The sequence below is a fragment of the Onychostruthus taczanowskii genome, unplaced genomic scaffold, assembly GCF_017590055.1.
Source record: "Onychostruthus taczanowskii isolate IOZ18803 unplaced genomic scaffold, ASM1759005v1 scaffold95, whole genome shotgun sequence".
In the NCBI taxonomy this organism is placed as follows: Eukaryota; Metazoa; Chordata; class Aves; order Passeriformes; family Passeridae; genus Onychostruthus; species Onychostruthus taczanowskii.
The window spans coordinates 2,110,050-2,134,737 of record NW_024507546.1 but is presented as its reverse complement, the minus strand read 5'-3'; the positions used below and the strand labels follow the sequence as shown (position 1 = coordinate 2,134,737).

At 42.1% G+C, this 24,688-nt stretch overlaps 1 protein-coding gene across 3 annotated transcripts; it reads left to right on the top strand.

The window, feature by feature from the left end:
- Positions 1 to 1,925: 1,925 nt before the first annotated feature.
- Positions 1,926 to 19,462, top strand: NFYB (nuclear transcription factor Y subunit beta). Of its 3 annotated transcripts, none has more exons than XM_041426823.1 (8): positions 1,926 to 2,205; positions 5,136 to 5,237; positions 10,207 to 10,300; positions 10,783 to 10,913; positions 12,709 to 12,906; positions 14,636 to 14,717; positions 17,001 to 17,080; positions 17,302 to 19,462. In XM_041426823.1, exons 2-8 carry the CDS (start codon positions 5,229 to 5,231, stop codon positions 17,332 to 17,334), a joined length of 627 nt encoding a protein of 208 aa, XP_041282757.1. In that variant the 5' UTR covers positions 1,926 to 2,205; positions 5,136 to 5,228; the 3' UTR covers positions 17,335 to 19,462. The 3 variants fall into 3 exon arrangements, with proteins under 3 accessions (XP_041282757.1, XP_041282759.1, XP_041282758.1); XM_041426825.1 differs by lacking the exon at positions 5,136 to 5,237 and adding an exon at positions 9,379 to 9,431 and having other exon boundaries at positions 1,927 to 2,205; XM_041426824.1 differs by lacking the exon at positions 5,136 to 5,237 and having other exon boundaries at positions 1,928 to 2,205.
- The last annotated feature ends 5,226 nt before the right edge of the window (positions 19,463 to 24,688 follow it).

Sequence of the window (24,688 nt, the reverse complement as noted above, 5' to 3'; positions counted from 1 at the left end):
CTGTGTTTTCAAGAAGATTTAAAACTAGCAACTAGCAGCTCAAAAAAAGGGCACTGTCTACTCTGTGCCCTGAAAAACCTGCACACTGGTCAGCGCTCATCTTCCTAATCACTTGTGAAATTCTGGGCTGACATGACAAAATCCACCCAAAGATCTTAAGAGTGCACAGATGAATAGTGTATTCTCACAGCACTGTACTTAGTGAACACAAGCTATAAAATAGATAAAGGGGAAAATGCATCCCCTAAGGTCCCAAACTTAATGAATATTCTTGCATTACTTAACATCTTCTGGGCATTTAAAAAGAAAAAAAATACTAATTACTCCTCACAGTACCCATGAGACAGGATTAAGCTGCATATAGCATTTGCAATAAAAACCCATGGCCACGCAAAATTCTTCTCGCTTGATGTTTCCCTTTAAACTCAAAACAATCCAAACACATGGACATTTTGAGTGAATCTAAATCTTTATGATATATCAAAGCACATGAAACTAAAGTTGTTATGTGAAACCATGTGGAAATGAGTTTCACTCCCAGTACCAGAAGAGAGTTAGGAGAGGCGTGTACTGTATTTATCAGACATAAACCAGAAGAGGATGCTAGCAGAAGCTACTGTGAAATGGGACTTTCATACTAGTTTAGTTAAAATACTTAAGATCTTCAAATAATGAAGGTTATTAAGAATTGCACAAACCAAAAATATTCTTATTACCTCTGTTGAGAGGAGGTTGCACACACACACACACGTGTTGGTGGCAGATGTGTGGAATGTCTTGGGCTGCTTTTTGGCCCTTTCTGATTCTAATTAATGGAGGGACTGGTGGATTATGAAGTGTTTCATATAAATGCTTCATAAGAGAGGTTTATAAATCTCAGTGGAGAAGTCAGTTTCCACTGACTAATATCTTTACTCAGCAGCCTGTATTTCTTCAGAATAAAGACTAAAAGTGGAAGAAAAAGGTTCTCTTTAAGCTCTGTATCACCAGGAGGAAAGGATCCTTTTTCATTTGCAGTAAAATTTTACTTTTTTGGGGGAAAGGAGAAAGGGGAAAGTAATACAGACCCATAGATCCCCTCTCCCAAGGTTCTATTCCACCAAATGGTTGGTTAGACCTGGGTTCTATGAGTCACCCTCCTCTTTCTCAGGCTGCACAAAATGTAGGAAGTCACTGGGCAGGTAACCTGTTCTTCTCTCAGCTGGTAAATATTGATGCAGGTGGAGGACAGATTGGAATAATCTAAGGAACCTTCACAATAACGGTGCCTGCCTTGCTGACAACAGGCACCAGGCTGGTGAGGCAAGAGGAGTGTGAGGCCAGGGACAAGGCCAGTGGGACACAGCTGGCCACTCTCCCCCAGCTCCCCCGAGAGCGAGGATGACTGGGGGGCGGCTGCAGCATCTCTCTTATCAGGAAAGGCTGGAGGAGCTGGGCCTGTTCAGCCTCAAGAAGAGATGACTGAGAGGGGATCTCATCAATGTCCATCAGTATCTGGGGGTCACAGGATGAAGCCAGGCTTTTTTGCTGGTAACAAACAGTAGGACAAGAGACAACGGGCAGAAACTGATGCACAGGAAGTTCCACCTGAACATGAGGAAGACCTTCTTTACTGTGCAGTGACCACACACTGGAACAGGTAGCCCAGGGAGACTGCACTCTCCCTCACTGGAGATATTGCAGAACTGCCTGGATGCAATCCTGTGCTTGTGCTCCAGGATGACCCTGCTTGAGCAGCGAGGTCGGACCAGCTGTCACACTGTGGGCCCTTCCAACCTGACCCATTTGTGATTCTGTGAGACCGAGGCCGCAGGAAGAGCTGCCCCCAGTCAGAGGCTCCGCTACACAATCGCCAGTAGCAGCAGCAGCCCTGCGGGACCGATCCCGGTGGCAGGGACAGCCCTCGGTGGCAGGGACAGCTCTCGGTGGCAGCCGCGGCCGCCGCTGTGCCCCAGCCCCGCGCGGGGGGGGCGGGCTCGGCGCCCCCCGGCCCGGCCGCTCCATAAAGGAGGCGGGCAGGGCCGGCCCGGCGGGAGGGTGCGCGCTCAGGGAAGAGCCGACACGAGTGGCGGGGAGGCGGCGCGGAGGGAGGGCAGCCCGGCTGCGGGAAGCGAGGCTCCGCGCTGGGACTGGTTCCTTCGCAGCCATTTTCCGTCCAACCAAACAGCCGATTTGCGGAGGGAGCCAACCAGGGCCGCACTGGAGGTTTGTGCCTGGCTCCGGCCAATGATTGGTAACCGGTTGCACTGCAGGCTCGAATGAAATGTCCGTCTCCCTCCCCGGGCTCCGGCGCTGCCGCCGCGCCGCCGCCGCGGGCACCAGGAAGTGCGGGGCTGCCGCCCCGGGCCCCGCACCGGCCGCGCGTCGCTTTATGCGGCCGGAGCCGCGGGGGCCGCGCGGCCGGGAAGCCGGGGGAGGGGAGCGGAGCGGGCGAGCAGGCAGGCGGGGAGGGAGAGAGGGAGGCAGGCGGCAACGAGGGGGGTGTCGGCAGGGGCGGTGGGGCGGCTGCCCCCGCCGCTGTCCCGCTCTCTCCGCGGGGCCCTCCTCGCTCCGGCTCCATTTTGCGGCCTAGGCAGGGATGGGGGCAGCAACTGCAGCTGCCCCGCGGCCGGCCGGCCGGCATCCCTCACCGCCGGCTGAGAAGCAGCGGGCACTCGCGGGGCGCACGGCCTCCCGCCATCCCTCCGTCTCCGCGCCGGCCGCGCTCGCTGTGCCCCGGGGCCGCGGCTTTGTGGCGGCCGCGCCGGGCGGAGGGGGCTCCGCGCTCTTTTGTGTCCGCCCGCCGAGCCGCCTCCCCTCGCCGCGGGAGTGAGGGGCCGCGACCCCCACCACGCCCACGGCCCCTAGCCGGGCCGAGAGTCGGGTAGCGGCGACACAGCGGCCCGGTCTCTCCTCCCGGTCCCCCCCGCGCCGTTGTCGGGACCGAAATTTCCTGGAAGACTTGGCGGTATTTTGCAGGGATGAGGAGCGTAGGGTGAGGCCCCGGGATGTGGTGCCAGTACGCGGCTGGCCGGGCGGGCGGCAGTGCGAGGCCTTGGTGGGCTGCGCGGGCGCCCGGCGGACGCGCCCGGCCGGCCCCGGGCAGGTGCGGGCAGCGCGGAAATCACAGCCAGGGTGACCAACAATAAAGTTGCTGATTAACTGAGGACTCGTCGTCTTGTGCCATTTGTAAACAAGGGGTCACGATAGACGAGTTACCTCTCGAACGCAGGCGAGCTGGGTGCCAGGAAGGCTTGGAGGCTGTTGTTGTAAGTAGGAAGGTGTCCCCCTCGCCCCAGCGCTAGCTGCGTTTGCATCACTGAAGGGCATGAAATCAGGAAATGGGATCGATCGGCTCGCAGTGGCACGGAGGCAGCTAGGTGGCTGCCTGGGTGGCTGTCCTGTGACACACATGACAGATGGGAGAGAGACGGGACTCTGCCATTATCAATATCTGCACAACTTTTCGGTGTGTGGGAGGTGTTCTTGGGCAGACCTGTGTGTGCTAGCCACTGTACTGCCTCCAGAAATTAGGTAGTTGGTGATACTGAAGAGTACTGTGCAGGTTATTCATGGACAATCCTATTGGAAAACTGCAAAAATTCATGTGCTCTAGTAGTGTTTCTGCGGCTATGATATATATTCTGCAGTACAGCAGCAGTACAAAATCAACTTCTAGCTTTACCAATTTCTTTGAGGCTTAACCAAAAAGATTTTTTTCTGAAAAGAACTGTCAGGTAAAAGCTACCTAGTGTACTTGGGTTGCTTTTGGGATGGCAAAATTACTGGTAACAATGATCTGAACGTTTTTAGGCAATGAGGAACACAGAAATCTGTGTTTCAGCCCATTCATTGACTATTTCCTTGGCATCTTGGTAGATGGCAGTTATTGTCAATGAAAAAAAATTTCAGCTTTCTCAAAAGCAGCTCTGGCAAAATGATCGGAAAAAGGAAAATGGCAAACACCACTTTGGGCAGTATTCAGAGTCTGGCTTTAATTGGCTTGCAGGAATGGAGAAATGGTGTCCATATATAATCATTAGCATACTGTTCCTAAACAATAAGCTAGTGCTTTCTTTTTTTCTTTGCTTATGTGGCCTGTGGCATGACAGTTGCAAAGTAAAGGCAAGATCCATCTACAGTTCTGTAGGACACCCAAGATGGCTCAGTCTGAGCTGTCCTGAGGCCTGTGTGAGTTGCTTTTGTGCTGTGCATTGAGCAGGTGATCATACGTCATCTTGGCTGCTGGCATTTACAGCTATGGCATTATATTGGAAGAAGTTAGGAGCACTGGGTGTTTAACTCTTTAGACTTCAGGATTTGACAGTCACAGCAGTTCAAAGCTTAACTCTTATTTGTAGTAATAATTACATGAAGGGAGGCAATGTTCAGAAATTGAATGAAAAATAATATTTAAGATAATGTCAAGATATGAAACGTTAAACACTGAAACTTTCAAAGTCTGGTACCTTGTTTTGTCAACATTTAAAAAAGGTTTGCAAGGTTCTTCCTTTGGTGCTTTCAAATATAAATCTAATGTTGCTCCACCTTTACAATTTTGCTACAAAGAAACTTGACTTAGTACTGAGTTTTGCAGTAGTGTTTTGAAGAAACTTAGTATATGGAAATCGATGTTTAGTGGCAGGATGCTTCTAAAAAGAGCAAAGCATGGCTATATATGCCCATAAACAATGTGGGTAAATAACAATGGTAGAATAAAAGCAAGTGTCAGCAAATTCAATAGTTTTGGCCGAAAATAGGCTGGTCTGAAGCTAGTTCAGTCTGCTCTGAACTAGTTTTGTAAAACTCTTACTTGCCCTGTTGCTTGAGAGGAAAAAAGCTGCTTGGCGTACTTGAGTTACTACCTCAACAAAGGAAAAATAACCTACTTTAAAATGTTATCAAACTTCTAAAAGGAAAAAGACAGGATTTATGGATTGCTGCTTTAATAAACAGATAAGCTTAGTTTTTTACAAAAAATACTAGAAAAGTATCAAAAACTTAGTATTGAAAGGTGATACAGAGATTTCAGTCAGGTTGCTGAAGGAAGGAGGTGCTAGTGCAGTGTGTTCAGCACTGCTTGCCTTTTCCAACTTCTGCAAAAGCAATTAAACTGCCTCAATTCCTCTGCTCATCTTGTTTATTTTCTCCTCCAGCTCCTCTCTTCTACTACCAAAAAAGAGAAAGTGTGGAAACTCCATTTCTCCTGCTTGCTCTGTATCACTGACCCTCTCCTTCTTGATGTGAAAATGCATGAGGTATTAGTCCAGCGATATATATTGGAGCTAACAGTGCTTGTGGATATTAGCCAGCCTGGGAAGGAGCCACCAGCTGCTCTAGCAGAGCTGGATCCACGTGGAGGGGCCTGTGGTCAGTGGCACTGGGGCTTGTAAGATAAGGCATAAAGTTGACAGGGTGTTACATGGAGTGGGAAGGTGTAAAGGTGGCAATGCCTTCTTTGGATTTCATAAGAGAAAGTTTCCTCCCCATGGGCCAGGGGAAGGATTCTCGTACAGTCCAGATGCTAATGAGACTTGGTGACACTGTCTGGTCCTCTCAGCATCAGTCTGCTTTTCCCAGTGTTATTCTGCTGTGGGGGAAAACACTGAATGTAAGGGATTAGAGAAGCCTGAGATGGAGGCAGAGTGCAGCATCTGGTTTTGTTCTAGCTGTGTGCGAAGGGGTTTAGTATTATATTTTTGTGTGTCTGCTGGAACAATGTCCTGTGAATGCATTCACCAGTTGGTATTTCTTATATACCTGCAGGTGAGAATTTAGTGGGAAATTAGGGTCCCCAGAAGTCACTGAAAAATAGAAGGAAATTGTAGGTGTATTTTTAATTGAAAAATCTTTCTGCTTAACAGGCAAGGGTTCAGAAAGCTCAAATAAAACTCTGTGTCTCTGCTATGTACTGATTCACAGCTTTACATCTCTTGTGACAAGATGTGGCAAAATGAGTGATGTGGTTACTACCTACAGCTTTAGTTATTGTTTCTGCCCTGCTTATTTGGCAGGCGTGACTGCATGAAATGTGTACCAAGTTCATTGCCTATCATTTTCTACTGCCCCTCTCATAGGGTAGCAATTTTGGGAGACAGGGTGAATAAATACCACATTAAACACTTCAATCACAAGAGGTTTTTGGTTTCCATTAAGGAGGTCAGTTTGTCAGTCATTGCCAGATAACTTCCTCTTTCTGAAAACAAAAATCTTGTTTCTTCAATTTTTTTTTTCTTTGTTTTTCCTTTTATACTGATCTAAGCTTTAGTCCCTTCTTCTCAGTGCTAGCAGGCTTGGGCTTGTATTCTTTAGTTATAATCTAGCTGAGCTACTGATATTGACTGCACTCTTAAGAGAGTTTATAAGATTAAACAGGATGCAAGATTTATTTTGAGATACTGATGTTTTATTAGTTTAGTATAGACATAGGAACAGTCTGAGTTATGGGCAGCTGACAGGAGCAAATTTTTTTAAGCGTACTCAAGATTATTTATACCAAATGTCAGTGTAAACATGTGTGTTCACTCCTGTGCCTCTTATCACTGAACCTTCTTTGATGCTCTTGAAATGTTTCTCATATAACATATTTCTTTGGTTAATTTCCATGCATCAAGTAGTTTGTATATCCCTAGTAATATTCTTTTTTTTATTAGAGAGAGAAAAACCAAACAGAAAGCCGCTAACAGAAAGCCATTGTGCTGCAGCTCTGTATTCAGATTTTTCTGTTGCAGTGTAGTGCTGAATGTTTATGTCCTGTACTTGTTTACTCTCCCTGGTTGTTGATAAAATCAGATAGTGGCATGGTCATTTTAGAGACTGACATGTCACTTCTGATATGCTTAGCTCTCAGTCTTGATTGAGTCCATGTGTATGCATGGAGGAACTTCAGTGTCTTCCTAGCACTGGAGGCTGAGGATAATGTACAACCTGTAGTAATTGCTTCCTGCAATTATGCACTGCACTTGCTGCTGGAGGACTGAGGTGTTGGAAGCCCTCCCTCGTGCAATTTGGCAGCCACACAGAGGTAGGAGATGCTCTCGTATTAAAAGGCACTGCAATGTTTGCATCCTGAAACTGCCATGCAAATGTGATGTATAATATGCAAGTGGCTACTTCTCCTTAAAGCGAGTTGTAACAACTCGGCAGTCTAAAGCAAAATCTGAGAGGAAAGTTCTTGCTCACCTGAACCTTTTAGGATTAGATCTCCCAGGATTTTGCCTGTTCTAGCATCTTCCATCTAAAGTAGGAAGTCTTCCTACTAAATGGGCCAATATAAGAACTGTTGGCCTTTTTAATCTCTCAGCGACTGCAGTTAGTTATGTGAGGTGTTGTTTCTGTGCTGTTTCGGACTGTTGCCTTTTCCAGAGCAACTTCACGGACACAGAATTTAGTTTGTGTCATGGTTTTAGTGGGTTTTATTGGTTGTTTGTTTGTTTAAAGGAGGGAGATTAATTAGCAACAGTGTAGTGAGAAGAGTGTTTTCTCGTTTTGTGAACATTGTTATACGTGTTATAGAACTTATGCTGAGCTTGACAATCAGATAATGTGGTGATTGACTGGAGTTTTGAACATCTGAAATGAAGACTGTAATGTGTGAGCATGTAACTGTTTGTTATGAGATGACTGGGATAGCAGTGGTCACATTTTCCTGCAAGGTCATGTTTGTCATCCATCGGGCTCAAAGAAATGCTAGTAGGGTGACTTGGATGGCATATTAATTACAGTTGCTATATTCAGATGCCTGGATCTAGACTTGAATTGAATGACAACTCTGGCTGAAGTTCTTCCGTCAACTTAATTTAATTGAAGTAGTGTGCTGAGATCCCCTCCCTCCCTCATGGTGTGGTCAGCCGGGCTGTGGAAAAGGCTCGTGGGGCAGCTGGGCCAGCTCTGCCTGTGGTGGCCTTCAAGATGTGGCTGGAGAAAACCCTGAGTGCTCTGCTCTGAGCTCGGAGCTGCCCTGCTTTTAGCAGGGGTTGTAGTAGAGACCTCCCACAGTCACTTCCAACGTGAATTACCCTGTGGGCCTGGATCAGGACCTGGTTATGCTGAGCATTATGCAGAAGGGTGTTAGTGCTGTCCCTAATCTCCTGTCCCAAGGTTGTCCTGGCAGCTAAAAATCTTTTTTCAAGTAATACTGACAGAAGTAATTTCAGTTGATGTTAAGCTGTCAGTGCCTGTTTTCTTTATCTGAGTCAGATCTCTGTTTTTTTGTTGCAAACCTTTTCCTGTCAATTTTGCTAATCACTATTTTAGATTCATAGTGCTGATAAATGTCCACACAAATTCCCACTAATGGTGAAATAATACATCCTGTAAGTAGATCTGGAAATGTGCACACAGAAAAAAATAGAAGCAAAGGTATTACCTTGAGGATGCATTAGTCTAATATGACCAAAATGTCTGTAGATGCAGCAGAGGTTTGAAAGAGATTCAAGCAGGAATTGTCTTTTGAAGGCAAGCTGGGCTAATGAAAGCAAGGTGATTTCTTAGTGTTGCTGGGTCTTGGCAATAAAGATTCAGATGGAGTAGCCTGCAGGAGAGGTGAGCAGAAACCAGTTAGTTATCACATCATGGCAGAAATTTGAAGAATATTGTAACTCTGGATGAAGGAAATAATTTATAAGAAATGCTTCACAGAAGATTGGAAAAAAAAGAGGGAAAGAAAGATCAAGGTATTTAAAATACCTTGTACTGGGGCTGGTAACGATTGAGATCCTAAATTAAATTCCAGCAGGGATCAGAGAGCCAAAACTGAGAACAAGACTACCAGAAAACTCTAACTTAATTTTGGAGGTAGCTTTTGGGATTTGCCAGACTACAATTTTAATTGTTTCAAAGTGCAGAAGGGAGAGAGAGGCACAATTCTCTTAATGATGTGTGATGTCAGTTTTGGTGATCATGACATGCAGGATTGTGATATCCTTGCATTGTCATTACAGTAAGCTGAGTAAGGAAACTGAAGACCCTTTGGGAGATTGAAAAGCAAAGTTAAATCTCCCAACAAAGAATCTGCAAAATGTGGACAAAGTGAATATATGTGATGGTTGGCACACAGAAGGTTAATGCCTAAAATACTGCCCTTCTTTTGGGTAGAGCTGCTGTGTAAGAAGTGAAGCTGGTTTACAAAATCCCAGCAAAAGGGACCTGAAATTCTTTATAAAAGCGTGTGTAATGTTCTGCGCAGTGAAGAAGAACTGGAATAGTCTTTTTCTCTTGATCCAGCTGTTGTTGGAATGTGAGCAGCGCTCGCCTTATTTGTGCATCTGTGGCCACTAGCAAAGTACAGATTAGTGGGAGGTTTAATGCTCATATTTCTGGGTAGGTGTAAAAATAACACAACATTGCTTCTCTCTCTCTCTCTCTCCTTCTCTCCCTCTTCATGGGTGTGCGAAAAAGTGAGCTCTGTGGTCTCACTGACAACAACCATGTGATTCTTCAAAGACACCAAGGTACCCAGTGGGTGTGGGATCAGTGAGTGAAGTCAGCTGGGCTGTGCCTCTCCAGGGGCCATGTGTGTAGCTTGTCAGTAGCAAGGAGGGAAGCACAGGCTCTTTTGGCTTCCCTTTTTCTCTTGGCATTTAAGTTACCTATTAAACTGTGACCACCCCAATCTCCAAACCCTCATGAAGAAGCCTTCTTGTTGGCCACCACATCAGAACCTTTAGAGAAGAGCACCTAAGGATGCCCAGAGAGTGAGGCAGGGCAGGACCAGGTAATGCTAAAATGTGACTCAGAAAGCACATAGGAGTAACTGGTGTTTCAGGGAGGATGAGGGTGCAGAGCTGGTCCCATGGTCTGGCTAGAAGTTTGTCAGTGGGCTTGACAAACCAACATGGAGGGTAAAGGTGAGTGAAGGATGCATTCTGTGTATGAACTAATGGGTAAGGCATTCAGACAGCAGGGGGCTGGTATAGGTTTTGAGGGTTGTTCAGAGACACCTTACATGTTCTGGTCAGACTTTCATGGAAGCTATGTGCTAGATAAACCAAATGATTCTGTGCATAGCCTGTGCCTCTGGCTGAGTTTTTTGAAAAGCCTCATAAAACAGTTGAACTATTTCCACTGTCAGTAAAACTCATTAATGACAGTGGGGATACTGTTCTCCAATAGCAAAATATTTATGCTTTGTATAAAGAGATCTCGTAGTTTGTGCTGGGTTTGAGTAATAGCTGCACTTAGTGATGTAACAATCGCACCTGAAAGGTCTCCTTCTTCTGGTTGTAGATGGATGGTGACAGCTCCACAACAGATGCTTCTCAGTTAGGAATTGCTGGAGATTACATTGGTGGCAGTCACTATGTCATACAGCCTCACGATGGTAAGAAGTGAGAGAGTAAATGCTACTATTTCTCTGCATATGTGTGTATACATATATTTTCTTCCAGTACTTGTATCATTCTCTGTTATCTTCTCTCAGGCTAAGAATTTGCCATTGTTTTTGTAATGCCTCACTGTATAAAGCATTTTCTGGAGTCTGAAGGGGGGAGGTTGGATTTTTTGATATTGGCACAGAGACCTGGAGGGGATGACAAAAAAATTGACCTTATAGGAAGCAGTTTGTATTTTGACATGGCATTAATAATGGTTGTCGATCAGCAGCCATTTACACTTCTGTGCATAATGTGATAAAATGCTATCTTTATAAAGGTACCTTGATGTTGCATCTATTTTTAAAATTATTTCAATCATGTTAAAACACTGCTTTCAAAGGTCTTCATCCTTCAGTGTAAGACTTTAAACTGAATTATTGCCTGCTGTCTATCAAACACAATTTCTGTTAACTTTTCTTCATTTCATTAGACACAGAAGACAGCATGAATGATCATGAAGATACTAACGGCTCAAAAGAGAGTTTCAGAGAACAAGATATATATCTTCCAATTGCAAATGTGGCAAGGATAATGAAAAATGCCATACCCCAAACAGGAAAGGTAATACTGTTGTCTGGTAAAGAAAGTGTGTTAATGAGTTTTATTCCTTCCTCTCAGTGAACTTGAGCTGATTAGAACAAGATATTTTTCCAAATAATGCTGATTTAGTGAAGAAAAGTGTTATAAAAGGAAAGGGAAAAAAGCCCCAGGAGCAGGAGGTGATTGAGACCAAGCCAATTTTTCTTAGATTTCTGAAAGCTTTTAGTATCTGCTGTAATTAGAGTGTCCAGAACTGTTCTCTACAGGGCTTTCATGAGCTTTCTTGTTCTAAGGTGTGTTCTCTGAAATTGTCATAAAGGATCAGACTTGATGATAATCACTAAGAATATTTCCTATGCAATTCTCTTGAGAGATTTAGTCTGCTTTCATTGAGGTGCATAAAATTTGGAGTAAGTGAATAACATAAGTGGCTGAAATAGAAATCCAGTACTCATCCTGAAGGAGAGAGAATGGTTAGCCTTTCATCACCTGAATATTCACATACCCAAATGCCAAAGTGACCTAAGAAGTCTGCTTTATATCGTGGAGCAGATAAGGCCAGATATTGAAAGCCTTATTTATTTCTTACTTCTAAGAATAGACTTTTTAATCCATTCTGCTGAGCTGGTGATTGTATAAGTACTTCATCATTCTAGCAGTTTATCTTAAACCTTTGCAGGGCTCCTATGATTTGCTGTTTCTCTATTGCATTCCAATACAATTCCAGCCACAGTAACATTTCCTCCAGCTAAAACTGATCTCTCTTTTTGGAGAACACTCTAAATAGAAGCAAAACATAATTTATTCGCATCTGCTTGTATTTTCATAGTGTTCAGGGCTTTCTGGAGATCTGGATGTTACATTTATAACTTTGCTGTGAAAAACTGTACCCTAGTCCATATTGTCATAAATTTTTAGTGATCAAGATGAGATTTTTCTTGTGAATTTAGCATATGGGATGTGGAGCTATCTTGAACGATCAGGATGGTTTTTTGTAAAAAACTGCGAGGGAAGCTGCTGACTGATGACTTCTGAAAATCTCACCCTACATGTCTGAAAATACCAGAGGAGTTAGTGAAGACTCTGCACACAATTATTGCTTCAATTTTTTAGGTTCTTTTCATGTGAAGAATAAGAATCTTAAGTAATATAATCTTCTTGTTGACTCCTGTCAGCTTCCCAAGTAATCATGAGTAATACTTGCTGTAATTTTAAGTCAGGTAAATGACTTTTGTCCAGCTGAAAGCTGTAATCAAATTTACTTTTACTTCATTCTTGCCAGGGGCATAGGTTGCTTCATTTGAATTCTCATGTGGTAGATTTATACTAGAATACTAAAGCATTAGAAAGGCTTGCTGCTAGGTGTATATTCTAGTCCTTGAATCTAGGCAGGATAAAAATACTTGTCAGTGCTGAATTTGTGGGAATGTGATGGGGTAGGGTTGGAGCTACCAGGTCTCTTAAAAAGAAGAGGAAGTGGGCTGTGACGTTGTAGTGAACAGGTTTGAAGAAACATAGGTAAGCAAAGCAAGAAGCATCTGTGTGTGAAAGCCTGTATAGAACTTAGGACTTCAGGAGATCCTGGCTGTGCTGCTTGAAGTAGTAAAACATGGGTAAAATCACATTGCAGCTGGTCTTACATAGAGGAGTGAGGCCATCCAGTGGTTTGCTGTGCAGGTGTTGCCTAAATGGGTATTACCATTGGTTTTTGGGATGTTTCCTCTATTATCTGGTGTACTCTTTGGAGGGTTTGTGGTGAGTTTTTTCAAGTCTTGTGTGTTCATTAATGATTTTATGATACTTTTTTCCTTACTAGATTGCTAAGGATGCAAAAGAATGTGTACAAGAGTGTGTAAGTGAATTCATCAGCTTTATAACATCAGAAGCAAGTGAGAGGTGTCACCAAGAAAAAAGAAAGACCATCAATGGAGAGGATATTCTCTTTGCCATGTCTACCTTGGGGTTTGATAGCTATGTTGAACCTTTGAAGTTATACCTCCAAAAATTCAGAGAGGTTGGTATATATGGGTATTTGCTCATTTATTTAACCTGCTTGTGTTTATCCTTAGCTCTCTGTTGTTGTAACTGTATAATGGCTAACTTTCACAGTATCTCACAGCTCTTGGTCAGGGAGTAATATAATGTTTAAAAGTATTCCAGAGGATGTCAAGAGAAAAAGGACAAAGTAAGCATTTTGCTTAGACTTGCTGATTCAGAGTAGTTAAAGCTTTCAACTGAATAAATGCTCTAATATATTGGTGGTAGTAAATTGCTCTGCTCTTTAAGGTGCCTATTAAGAATGTTTAATTCCATCTTTGGGTTCAGTCAGTATGTACTGACTGCATCCTATGAGGAACTGGCCTAATGCCTATTGTTTGTCTGGACTTCAGGTCTGCAAAAGAAAAAAACTGTTTTTCTCATGTTGGAATAATGATTCACATGGAAAACTATCTGCTTCAATGTTTTTTTTTTAATTATTATTTTAGCCTGTCCCTCAATTTGCTTTTGATACATAGTATATGCTAGGTATGTGATTCAAATCAGTTAATTTAATTTAACCCTTCTCTAGCAGAAAGTGACTTTCTTCCTTTCAGCAATTTAGACCTTTTAAAAAAAGGATGTTGCTTCTGCTTGGGTTTTTTGTTCTGGTCTGCCTGCCCCTGTCTAAATTGGCAGAACAGTAGATAAGGATGCTCTTCTGAGTTTCTTTGTTTTGTAAACCTAAGATTTTTTTAGTTCAGACTTGCTAACGATATTTGTTTTGCTGACAGCACTTGAAGCTTCCCCTTCCCAGAAGGTCATTTGCTGGATAACTGAGTAACAGGAGGTGTTATGTAAAGTTGGAGTAGTGCTGTCTTTTTCCAGTTCTGTGTAGCAGTTGCACATGCTGTGATAGTTCTTTTAAAATGGCAAGTATTGCCTAACTAGTTCCAGTTCCTACCGAATAAGTCTCAAGTGGGTCTGTGATACTTTCATTCTTAATTGACCATTTTTGCAGATTATAGATGCTGTGGTAGCAGAGTAGTTGGATTGGATTTTAATTGCATGGATGGCTTAAACAGCTTTGCTCATCAGTTTTAAATCTCCATTCCAGCAAGGGTGTCTTCAGGGTGAAATACTTCAGTTTTCTGAGTATTTTGTCTGCAGCAAGCAGTTGCAGAGAATCTTTTTTTATGCCCACATTGTTTTTCTAGACTTTCTGATGTAATAGCATAGAGCATCAAACTTCAAACTTGTGAAACTGCACGCAGATGACTGGGGGCCTTGTCTTTCTATGCTGATATCCTTTCTGGCTGTAGTCCTTGATGAAAAGAAATTCCACATCTTGGTTGTCAGCTCTTAGTTTATGGTGATGGTGCTTGTGTGTGGTTGGTAAGCAAATGTTGCACATTCTTGGTAGGTGAGATTCTGTGATTTCTTTTAAATTCTCCTTCTGGATTACCACAGATTTTGAATTTGAGGATTCAAAATCTGTGGTAATCCAGAGGGATTTTGCAGAGGGTTTCTTAGAACCATACAGTCCTAGTTTGCCAAGTTTTTTGTTTCAGGAATATGGCTAAGATAAAAAACATTCCTGTAATATGCACATTCTCAAATCCCTTGGAGTTTTAACAGTTCATGGGATTTCAAGCTCCAGCTGTTGCACTGTGACTCTTCTGCAAGTTTCAAACCTTGGCTAGAGCTCCTGGGACTTTGAAAAAAATCTCAAGTTTTTTTTTTTTTTTTTTTTGCTCTCTTCTTAGGCAATGAAAGGAGAAAAGGGAATTGGGGGAACAGTTACAACTGCAGATGGTCTAAGTGAGGAGCTCACAGAAGAAGCATTTAGTGAGTAATACTTTTAAATTTATCATGTTATTACTACAGCTTTTATAAATACAGCACTTCTGTCAGGCATCAGCATTCGTACTTGAGAAATATATCCTGGACTAGTAATAGCTCATGTCAACTGTGGAAAATTTGTAAATGCATATATTAGTGCTTGTATACACTTAAACGCAGGTTGTAATGAAAGGTGCAAACCTTTTTTTTTTCTTTTTCCCCAGTAACTACATATTTAGGCCCCACCCATTCTACTTGCAAGACTCTTGGGGGAAAAAAGTAAAATGAATTCCTCTTGGTGACTTGAGGAGCTCATCTTTGAGAAATGAGGCAGAGAAGAAAATCATCTTTGTCTAATTTTAAAGAATTTAATATTTCTTACATTCAAAAGAATGTGCACAGATTGGCAGCTCAAAGGTGTAGGGTGAGGAGTGTCATGTACATTCAGCGTAGTTTTTCTTCCTTTTACTGTGGATTAAAGCCTGACAGTTTTTGGGATTTGCACTGATCTTGTTGGTGCTGATTCTTGCATGTAGTCTCCACCTTGGCTTTTAAATGTTATGGGCTGCTAATGTTGAACCTGATAGAAGAGGAATTAGGAAGCACAGCTCTAGTCCTATCTACTGACAAGATTTAGTTTTTTAAGTACATGATGAAATCACTGGTAAACCACCAAACTAGCAGAAATTCAAAGTCTGAGGACGAAAATGAGCTACTCAGGATTGGAAATACACTTTGCTCTCAGTTTGACTTTGGCTGCATAAAACAGTGCAGTCTTCTTGGGTCTCTTCTAGCCTGGAAGAAGAACTTATAAAACTGGCTGGAAATGAAGAATCTAAATCTAAATATTGCAAGGGTCCCTCGTAATATTTAGATTTAGATTCTTAATTTCCAGACCTTGGAGCCTCAGAGTGCTCTCTGAAGAAACTTAGGTTGCTATGACTTGAAAAGAGCAATTTTAGAAATGTCCTCACAGGATTAAGGGTGCAAAGGAGATGTTGCAGTATTAAAGGAAAAAAAAAAAAAAATTAAATAATTGATCCTGTCAAGTGCTGCAGATATTTCCCTCCACAGGGCCAGCTATAGCTCTGTCTGGAATGAAGGATGGTGTCACTGCAGCAGTAGCAGTGATAGCTGTGCTTCTGTGGCATAACCCTCAGCTCTTTGTGGTGGCCTCGTGCCAGGGCTGGGTCAGGGACTGTCCATTAAGCTGTGTTGGATGTGGAACGTGCACATTGAAGGGCAGCAAATTTTGGACCTGCCAGAGCCATTCTCACTAATCTTAATGCATCTCTTAGCCTGCAACTGAAGCAATTGAAAATTTGTTCAACGAAGGAGGAAGGAAAAAAAATAATAACAACCCCAAACAACCAACCAAAAATCTAATTACAAAACCCTCAAGCATCAGCTTTCAAATGAAAACGGTTAGGATTATGCTGTGCTTTCAGAATTTTGTATTGGTTATACATCTTGTTTATATTTAGTAAGTACATGAACAAAGCCTCATTATTTGTGTCCTAGGGGAAAATCTGCTACAGTGACAACCTACAATATAAGAGTTGTGCTGCTTTGCTTTCAAATAGCAGTTGTAAGGCACCTACTCTGAGTGTGAGAGCTCAGATTGCGTATTGTGAAGGTCTACCTTGGAGCATCACTCTCTGTTTTCTCTCGGTATCTCAGAAGTACTTTTTACTCCTTTTGTTGGCCTTCTCTTTCCTCTGTGAAATCAGACTCTTCTATGTGCCCTGAAGGAGGTGCTGAAGTTGACCAATACAATGTCAGGCTCTAGCAGTGCCTTTTATTTTTTGTCATTGTCTGTTCCTGTTCCTCTCTTCTGCCTTCCATGGGGCTTCCGTATTATGGAGTCCCTGATGGATCCCAGTTTATAAAGCAGCACAATGATTTGAGTTCCTCCCCCATGGCTATGCTCAAGTGCTAACTTTGTGTTTAAACAAACTGAATTCTCCAGGCTTGTTGGGATACTGAGCCTATTCAGTGGTCAGGGTGGTGAGCTCCACTCCATTTGCCTGTGTGCAGGTTTGGACATTCTGCTTACCCTCAGAGCAAAATCAAGTTGGATTTTATGTGTTCTGAATGGGAATAAACTTGTTCACTTGTAACACTTGGTAACAAATGTGACTATACCAGTGTAGGATGGTAACTCAGGAGATTAATGGCTCTGTAGTCCTGGAGTGGATCACAGTTATTTAAAGGTGACAGACACATCAAACAAGGCTCTGTATATCAAGCAGCTCCTGCCTAATGTTTTTAAAATGCTCTTTCTTTCAGCTAACCAGTTGCCAGCAGGCTTAATAACTACAGATGGCCAACAGCAGAATGTTATGGTCTACACAACATCATATCAACAGGTATGATCCTGTATCTTGTCCTCTACTCTCCCTTCTGCTGCTAAAATCCAAACAGTAGTTCAGCTGCTCTGTTCTGAAAGATGAGAATTAATTGTGTTTAGTCCTTTGGCGGTGGCTGTCATGCCATTCCAACACTGAGAACTCATGGCTGCTTGCTGTGAACTGCTCTGCAGCTTCAGAAAACGTGCAGTGGAATGTAAGCTTGCATTTTCTTTCTCTAGATCTCTGGTGTTCAACAAATTCAGTTCTCATGATTTTGAAGAAAACTTTCCATCTGGGAACACGACACAGAAAACCTGTGCAACTCTAACGAAGAGGCAGTTTTAATGACTGGTGAAGAGATTTATCTCTTTGTATATTAAATAGCTGTAATGTAGCTACCAGAAGCTTGACTAATTGAGGTGTGAGTTCTGACTCAAATCTTTTTCATGATGATTTTAAAGAAATAATTGGATTTTAAAGGTATTAAAGTATTTTTGTTTTGTACAAGAGTTTGTTGCTCTGTATAACTCCTGTATGCATTGTATATTGCAATTTATTACTGTCAGAGATTTGTAGACAGTTTCTTATTTTCATATTGAATCATGTTACTTTTGTAATTCAGGTAAACAGCTGGGTTAATTCATGTTTACCCTTTGAATAAAATTGTAAGGGTAAAGTTCATTTTTGAATGCAAGTTGCCTTTATTATAAAGATTGAGTTAGTCTTGATTTTGTAACTTGTCTTGCATGACAACCTCAACTAACTTGACATGTCAGCTTATTTATTGAGATTTTGAAAGGGACTTTTTCCTCATGAAACTAGCAGCTCAAAAGAATTGCTACAATTGTTTTTTCTAATGTAACTTCTGAATTTAAGGTTAATCAAAACCAATGAATGCTCTACTACATTTAGAGGTTTAGAGCTTATCAACAGTGTTAATGAAAGCACTGACTGTGAGATGCAGGTTTTCTTTTTTTAAATTTTTTTCAGTTGCATTAACTCTCCTTAGACTTACTTTGATACTTTTAAGGTAGTCTTTCTGCTATTGAAATAACTCCTCCTTTTTATGTATGGCTTTTAGAATCCCAAACTTAGAAATCCAAGGGTAGGGGAATTTTATAGTCCTTGTGGTAGAAGATCTCATTTTAACTTTTTACTGAAATGTTTTAACGTTTCTTGTGAGCCTGTGGGCACTCAAAAGTGGTAGTGACTTTGTGTCTGGGCTGCGTGTTGTGTGGGTGTGTATGTGCATGAGTGGCTGACAGCTGAACAAGTGATACAAATCTGAAATGGAAGACAGACTTCAGGTTTGCTGTCTCTTTCCTGGTTTTGCAATAAACTCTACCTAGGTAATGTAGTTCTATATATTTAGTGAGCTGTTCTTGGTAACATTGCTGTTTCTTTAATAATTGGGTGGGTAATTTTGGTGCCAAGTCTTAGCCTATTAGGGTAGGGGTGGGGGTTTTAGTAATATCTTACTCAGACTGGATTTTGGGACCTTCCGTATTTTTACTATTTCTAGTGGACTGAAATGTAATATATTAATTATCTTTCCACATACCTGTTATTAATTTAAGCAAACCACACTTTGAAACTTGATTGAAATATGATTTCTTGCTGGTTTTGTTTTTTCTAAAAAAAAATAATGAATGAAAAGTAACAGTTCAATATTGGGAAATTAGCATTACCTAAGATATCCCAGCTCTTTAGCTAAACAAAAACTTCATGTGCAGATTTGAGCAGTGTTTCCTACGAGTCAGCATCCTGCTGGCAGAGCCTCTGGAGGCGATCCAGTGTATTCTGGGCAGTCTGCATGGATGTTCTGGGCTTTGTGGCAGCCTGTCGTTCTTCAGCAGCTATGAATAAATGGAGTTTCTCATTAAATGTAAAACTGAATAACACAATCCCTACAAGAGCCCCTTCTGTTTGTATTCCATTTATTTCAGGCCAGCATAGCCTGTTCTTGCTGTTCCCAGATTTGCAATGGAAAAAAGCTGTGATACCAGCTAAGGAGAAGCTAGGAAATATTTGGCATTTTGATGTAGAGAAAGCAGGTTCAGGTGATCCCACACATTTGCTTGAAACAGGAAAAATTTTTCAGGCTCCCCTCTCTGCCGTGAGTTTAGGTTAAAGGTTAAAGTGTGTTAAGTTTGTGGTTTATACTCCATCATGTGAGCAATGAAGCTGATACTTAGTTTTTCCTTTTTCTTTCTTCTCCCCTCACCCTCTGAGGGCCAGGGACAAAACTGCATAACTTCTCATTCTCTTCCTGAAACTACAGCAGTAAAAGTAATAGTACAACACTTTGTTCCATGTCTCTCTGAAACCTTTCTCCTAATAAAAGTTTGCAGGGTACTGTAGCCATGGTACACCAAATAAAAAAAATGTGGTCTGAAGAAATACTTGCCTAATTTTATTAGCAGCAGCACAACCAGTGCATTCTTTATATTTGTTCAACAAATCTGTGTTCTCATTTTGCTCTGTTTGGGTGTTTACAAGTAGCAAAGACCTGAACCAAGAATGACCATTCTTGCTACATCTCATCTGCTTCTACAAAACTCCTGTCCTTGGTCTTCTGAATGTTTTTTGAACATACATTAAGATACCCCCAAACTGAGCTTCAGTGTGAGGCAGCTGTGGCAGCGTATGTTAAGACTTGGAGAAAGGCTGCTTGAAAAGCAGTGATGTTCAAAGATCTTTTTTCAAGAACAGTGATTTCTTTTAGGTGCCTTTTCACAACACAAGCAAGTTTTACCACAGTAATTTTTTGAAAAATGCATTTTTGTGTAACTTGATCCTTCTGGTATTTCTTTATAGGGTGCTTTTGGTGTCTTTAAAAGCACAGAAATGCTGTTCTCTCTAGTCCAAATGCAATTATGAGAAAAGCTAATTTAGATGGTGTTCTTCTACATCCCATTTTCATTACAGGCAAAATAGGAGCTGAGGCTCTGCCTTTCCCAGTCTTGTTGATGTACACATGCATTGTTAACTTTTATTTATTCCTCCCTTCTGATCTCTACTGAATGCTAAAATATGTGGCTGGATGATGTAGCCAGAACACAGATGGAGTTCTGGCGTGAGGTGGTACGTCCTAAATACCTACTGCCCCATGCTTATCTGCCTGTAGCTAAAAATCAGCCTGAATTATATGGGCTATTCTTTAAAGAGCTGTCTTCATTGAACTGCACTCTGGATCACTCTGAATGCTGTGGGATGACTCCTGTTGCAGAATTTGAGGATGATGCTCATGAACATGTTGTAGGCATGGAGAGGTGATTTCTATCTAGCCTTTGGGAGGAGAGGAAGCGTATGGGCAACTGCACACACAGAAGATTGCTGAGTGCTAAGCAAGGGGCAGAGCCAGGGGCTAGTGTTTTCCCCAGCACCTTGCTGTCATGATAAGGGTTGGCAGCAGCTTTGCTTATAGCTATAATATTCCTCATTTTGCAGAGCTCTGTGTGTGATTAATGGTCCAGTTAAATCATGGAGATTCGCTGCCTCAGTTACATTTACAGCAGTAAGACAACTTGCCTTTAAGTCACTGTATTACCAAATGGTGCAGGCTTGATGTTTTTGGGGTTTGATTTGTACCAAATAGAAGAAAGGAAGTTTTTCACTGAAACTATGAGTGAATTTTCTTGTGTCTGTAGATGAAAAGACCTCCAAAGCTGGATATAGATTCTAAGACAAGTAATGCTATAAGGAAACTATATATGCAGTCCTATAGAGAGAAGTTTGATAATGTTAATTCTAATGGTTCCTCTTATTTTTCCCCTGTTGCACTGGTGTGGTGAAAAGAGCAGTGGTGGGAAGATGCCTTTTGCATGTGGTACACTGTAAGACATGGACCTAGTTGAAAAGATCAACCAATTTTTCCTCTTTGAAAATCAGATATGCTATTGTGGCAAAATAATTCACACTTTCACCCTTTCAGAGGCTGAAAAATACATTTTAAGCAACCAAATGTTGATCTGTTTACCTATTGATTTGTGAAATTGGCATGGTAATGGACTGCAATGTTACCTCTGACCCTCAGATGTAAAAGTTTAATGGGAAGCTCCCTGGAAACTGCCAGTTCAGCTTGCAGTGACATTCAAGGCCCTGTGCTCTTGGGAGGGAGGGCAGTTTGCTGCTATGCACAATAGTCTCCAAATTGGTGCCAGCTGCACTGAGTTTATTAAATCCAAGTCCCCAAGGATGGCTGTGGAGGCAGGGCCAGAGTGATGCAGTGCACAGCAGGTCTGAGGGAGTCAGCTAGCCTGCTTTAAGAAATCTTCCAGGCAAATTTCCAGGCTCATTTCCTGGAATATTTTACTGCAGTACGCCAGGCCAGAGGGTCCATTTATCAGAGCAATGGCACCTGATTTGCTTATGTGTGAAAGAAAACTATTGAAGGTTTAAATCTGCTGGGCAGAGGAGCAGCCTTTGGGCTGCTAATTTAATGTATGTGTGCCTGATGCTTACCCAGCCTGTACAGCAACATGAACAGCAAATAAAACCACCTCCAACAGCACAACCAAGACTCAGTTCATGTGCAAGGGCTGTGTCACTCGAAATGCAGCTGCAGCTAAAACATTTGCAACAGTATATGCTATTTCTGAAACCCTATCTGCACCCTGGGCAAAGACAGTCCAGCACAGCAGAGCCCATGTCCCAACACTGTCAAGAGCAGCATGACACAGAGAAAGGATGCTGGGATGCACAAGTTTGTTTCTGCACTGTTCGACTCCTCCTTGGCCCCAGCCAGGAAATCCAAACCCACCAGACACCTGAGCTCCTTGTGCAGTGTAACATCCTGGGAAAAGCAACCTGGTGAACAGGCAGATGTCAGGACCCAGCAGACAGGAAAAGCTAAGCACTGAGGGAGAAGGGGAAGGATCTGAAATCTCGCCTCCAGCCAGCTGGAGAGCATTTCTGCTACAAAGAAACAGGCTCCAGCCCTGTGGAGCCTGGGGAGGGCTGCAGCAGAGGATGAGTCTGCTCTCACTCTATCCAAAACCATAAGCAACAGCCATGTTTTACAAGCCAAGCAGTTGAAACTCATCCAAAATGTTTCTGCAGTACATGCAGTGGGATCAAGTTCTGTACACACAAGAAGAAATATTGACAAGAACTGGCCGTTTTATGTTGTCTGGTTTGACAGCTCTCATGTTGCTTCAGATGGCTGAAATGTAAGTAGCTGAAATCTCAAGCTGTTAGATTGATATTTCAGGTTTTCTTTTTCAAGACTATAATTTCAAAGAGTTGCTCCCAGACTCTAAACGCTTTCCTTCTGGAGCAGGCAGCATTTAAAGTCAACATATAAAGTCTGTTTCATACTCAGGCAAAATACAATGAGGAAATAATTTGGAAACTGCTGCTAAAAAGAAGAGTTTGGGATATTTGTTAGTACTGCTCAAAGTTGCAAGATAACTGCTTGTACTAATAACTTTTTGTTAAAAGAGAATTACCAGCACTGCGTGCAAGAGCGATGGTTACTCTAAAAGGCAGTTAAACATTTAAATGAGTGAATAGAAACAAAGAAACAAAAAGAGGATGCAAACTAAAGCAACATTTTGGACCTTCTAAAAGGTTTTGAACCTTCTAAAATGGCATATAGCTAGTGTGCCTCTTTTAAGAATTGCTTTGAAATAACTGTATATTGATAACTTCCATGTGTGGATAACAGTACTTTATATTTTCAACAGATACAGAAATAACTCTCTGAACACTAGGACACACTGAAATGCTTCATCTCTTTTTCTCTTCGAAGATACCACATCCAAGCTGAAGTTTTCATTTTAAGGAGCTGCTGTACCAACTTATCAATTACATCAGATATTAAAAGCAGATGCTTATTAGAGGCAAGAATCCCCTCAAAAAAAAAAACAAAAAACAAAAAACCCACAAAAAAAAAAAAAAAAAAAAAAACCCCCCCAAAAAAAAAAAAAAAAAAAAAAAACCAAACCAAAAAACAAAAACAAACAAAAAAACAAAAACAAAAACACAACCAACCAAACAACCAACAACAACAACAAAACTACAAAAAACCCAAAACAACCAGTGACAGTAAACTATGACCAATCCCAATGTGAGAGATATTTTTGTTGTTTCTGTCAGGACTGTAAACCAAACAAATAGATGAAGTACTTCAGGCTTTTGAAGGATGTAGGGAGCAGACCCAGTTGAAATTGATGGCATTTATAGATGCCAGACTTTCACCACCCAGCATGAGGCAGGTGTAAGGGGGGAGTAAGACCAAGGGGCCCAGTAGCTCACACAGATCTCTTGGGCCTTCCTGCCATCCTAACTCCCCTTCCAGGGGCTGCAGGTGCTAGACATTCTCTGGCTGAGCCCCACCACCATTCACTCATGCTGGGATCCAGCTGGGTGCCCACCCTACCCCCACCTGCCCCACATCACGGGGATTTCTTCTCACTGGGGGAAGTGCTGGAGGTGCAGTATCCTAAAGACTCTATAGATCAAGAGGAATGAAGCTCATCTTCCTGATATTTCAGGCTGATTTGTTGAAATTCTAATAAAAGGGATCTCCACTTCCAGACCAATGGCAAACACCTCAAAATGAAGATTTCACTACTATTAACAGAAGGAGGAACACATTGCCCAGACAGTGCTAGCAGTCAGTGCTCCACCCCTGTCTTGGGAATCTGGAAGTCCTTCAGTGTCAGAACTGGAAGCCACAGAATAAAAGCCCTGATGTTTAGCTCACTAGAAATGGTATAAAAATACCCTAGGGACCAGATAATGCTATAAAGAATAAATAAATAAATCTGAGTTGTTTTTAAGATAAATTCATATAGCAAATTCAAATTTGCTTTCAAGAGAAAATAACTCCTACTCTGAAAATCTTATTAACAGGAAGAAAACAGCAAGAGAGGATTCTTCACTGATGTTTTAGGCCTTCCCATTTGTTTTCCACTAATGCAAGCATTACAAATAACCAGACAACAACCATTATTACAATAGCTAGGAACACAAGGAATCAATCTGGAGCAGACAGCTTTTAGCAGTTTCTCATGTGAAGTCTCTTAAGGAGGTCTAGAAACCATCCAGTAGACTTTTCAGTTCACTTGCTCCTCTGCTCCTTGCAACATGTACTGCTTATTCCCACAAGAGTTCCCTATGGTCAGCTGCCATAAAAGTTGGTGTCATTTTGAGCAGAGCTGGACATGAACACAATTCAAATCCTTAGTAGAAGCATTCTGAACAGACTTTGTGCTCACACATCTTTTTTAACAAACTGCAACAAAGCAGCCCCAAACTCTTTGTCACTCATTGTCAGCAACAGCAACATGACTCCTGTACAGACAGAGGAAATAATGTCAAAATTTCCGTTCAGAAGCCACAGCCTGCAAGGCACAAAGGCATGGAAGGGGGCACAGTAATGGTGAGTGCACAGCAACTGCACAAGGTGGGGCAGGGATATTGGAGAACCTCAACTACAGAAAAAGCTCATGAGGTAACCAAGAATTAACTTAGGACACAATATTTATGAAAGAGTAATAGTATCATGGCAGTGCTTATTTTTAAACCCTCTTCCCCAGTTTGAGAAATTTACACACTCTCTGCATCAGAAATTCCAAGTTTGTACATGTACACCGCTGAAAAAACAGACGCACTTCAGTA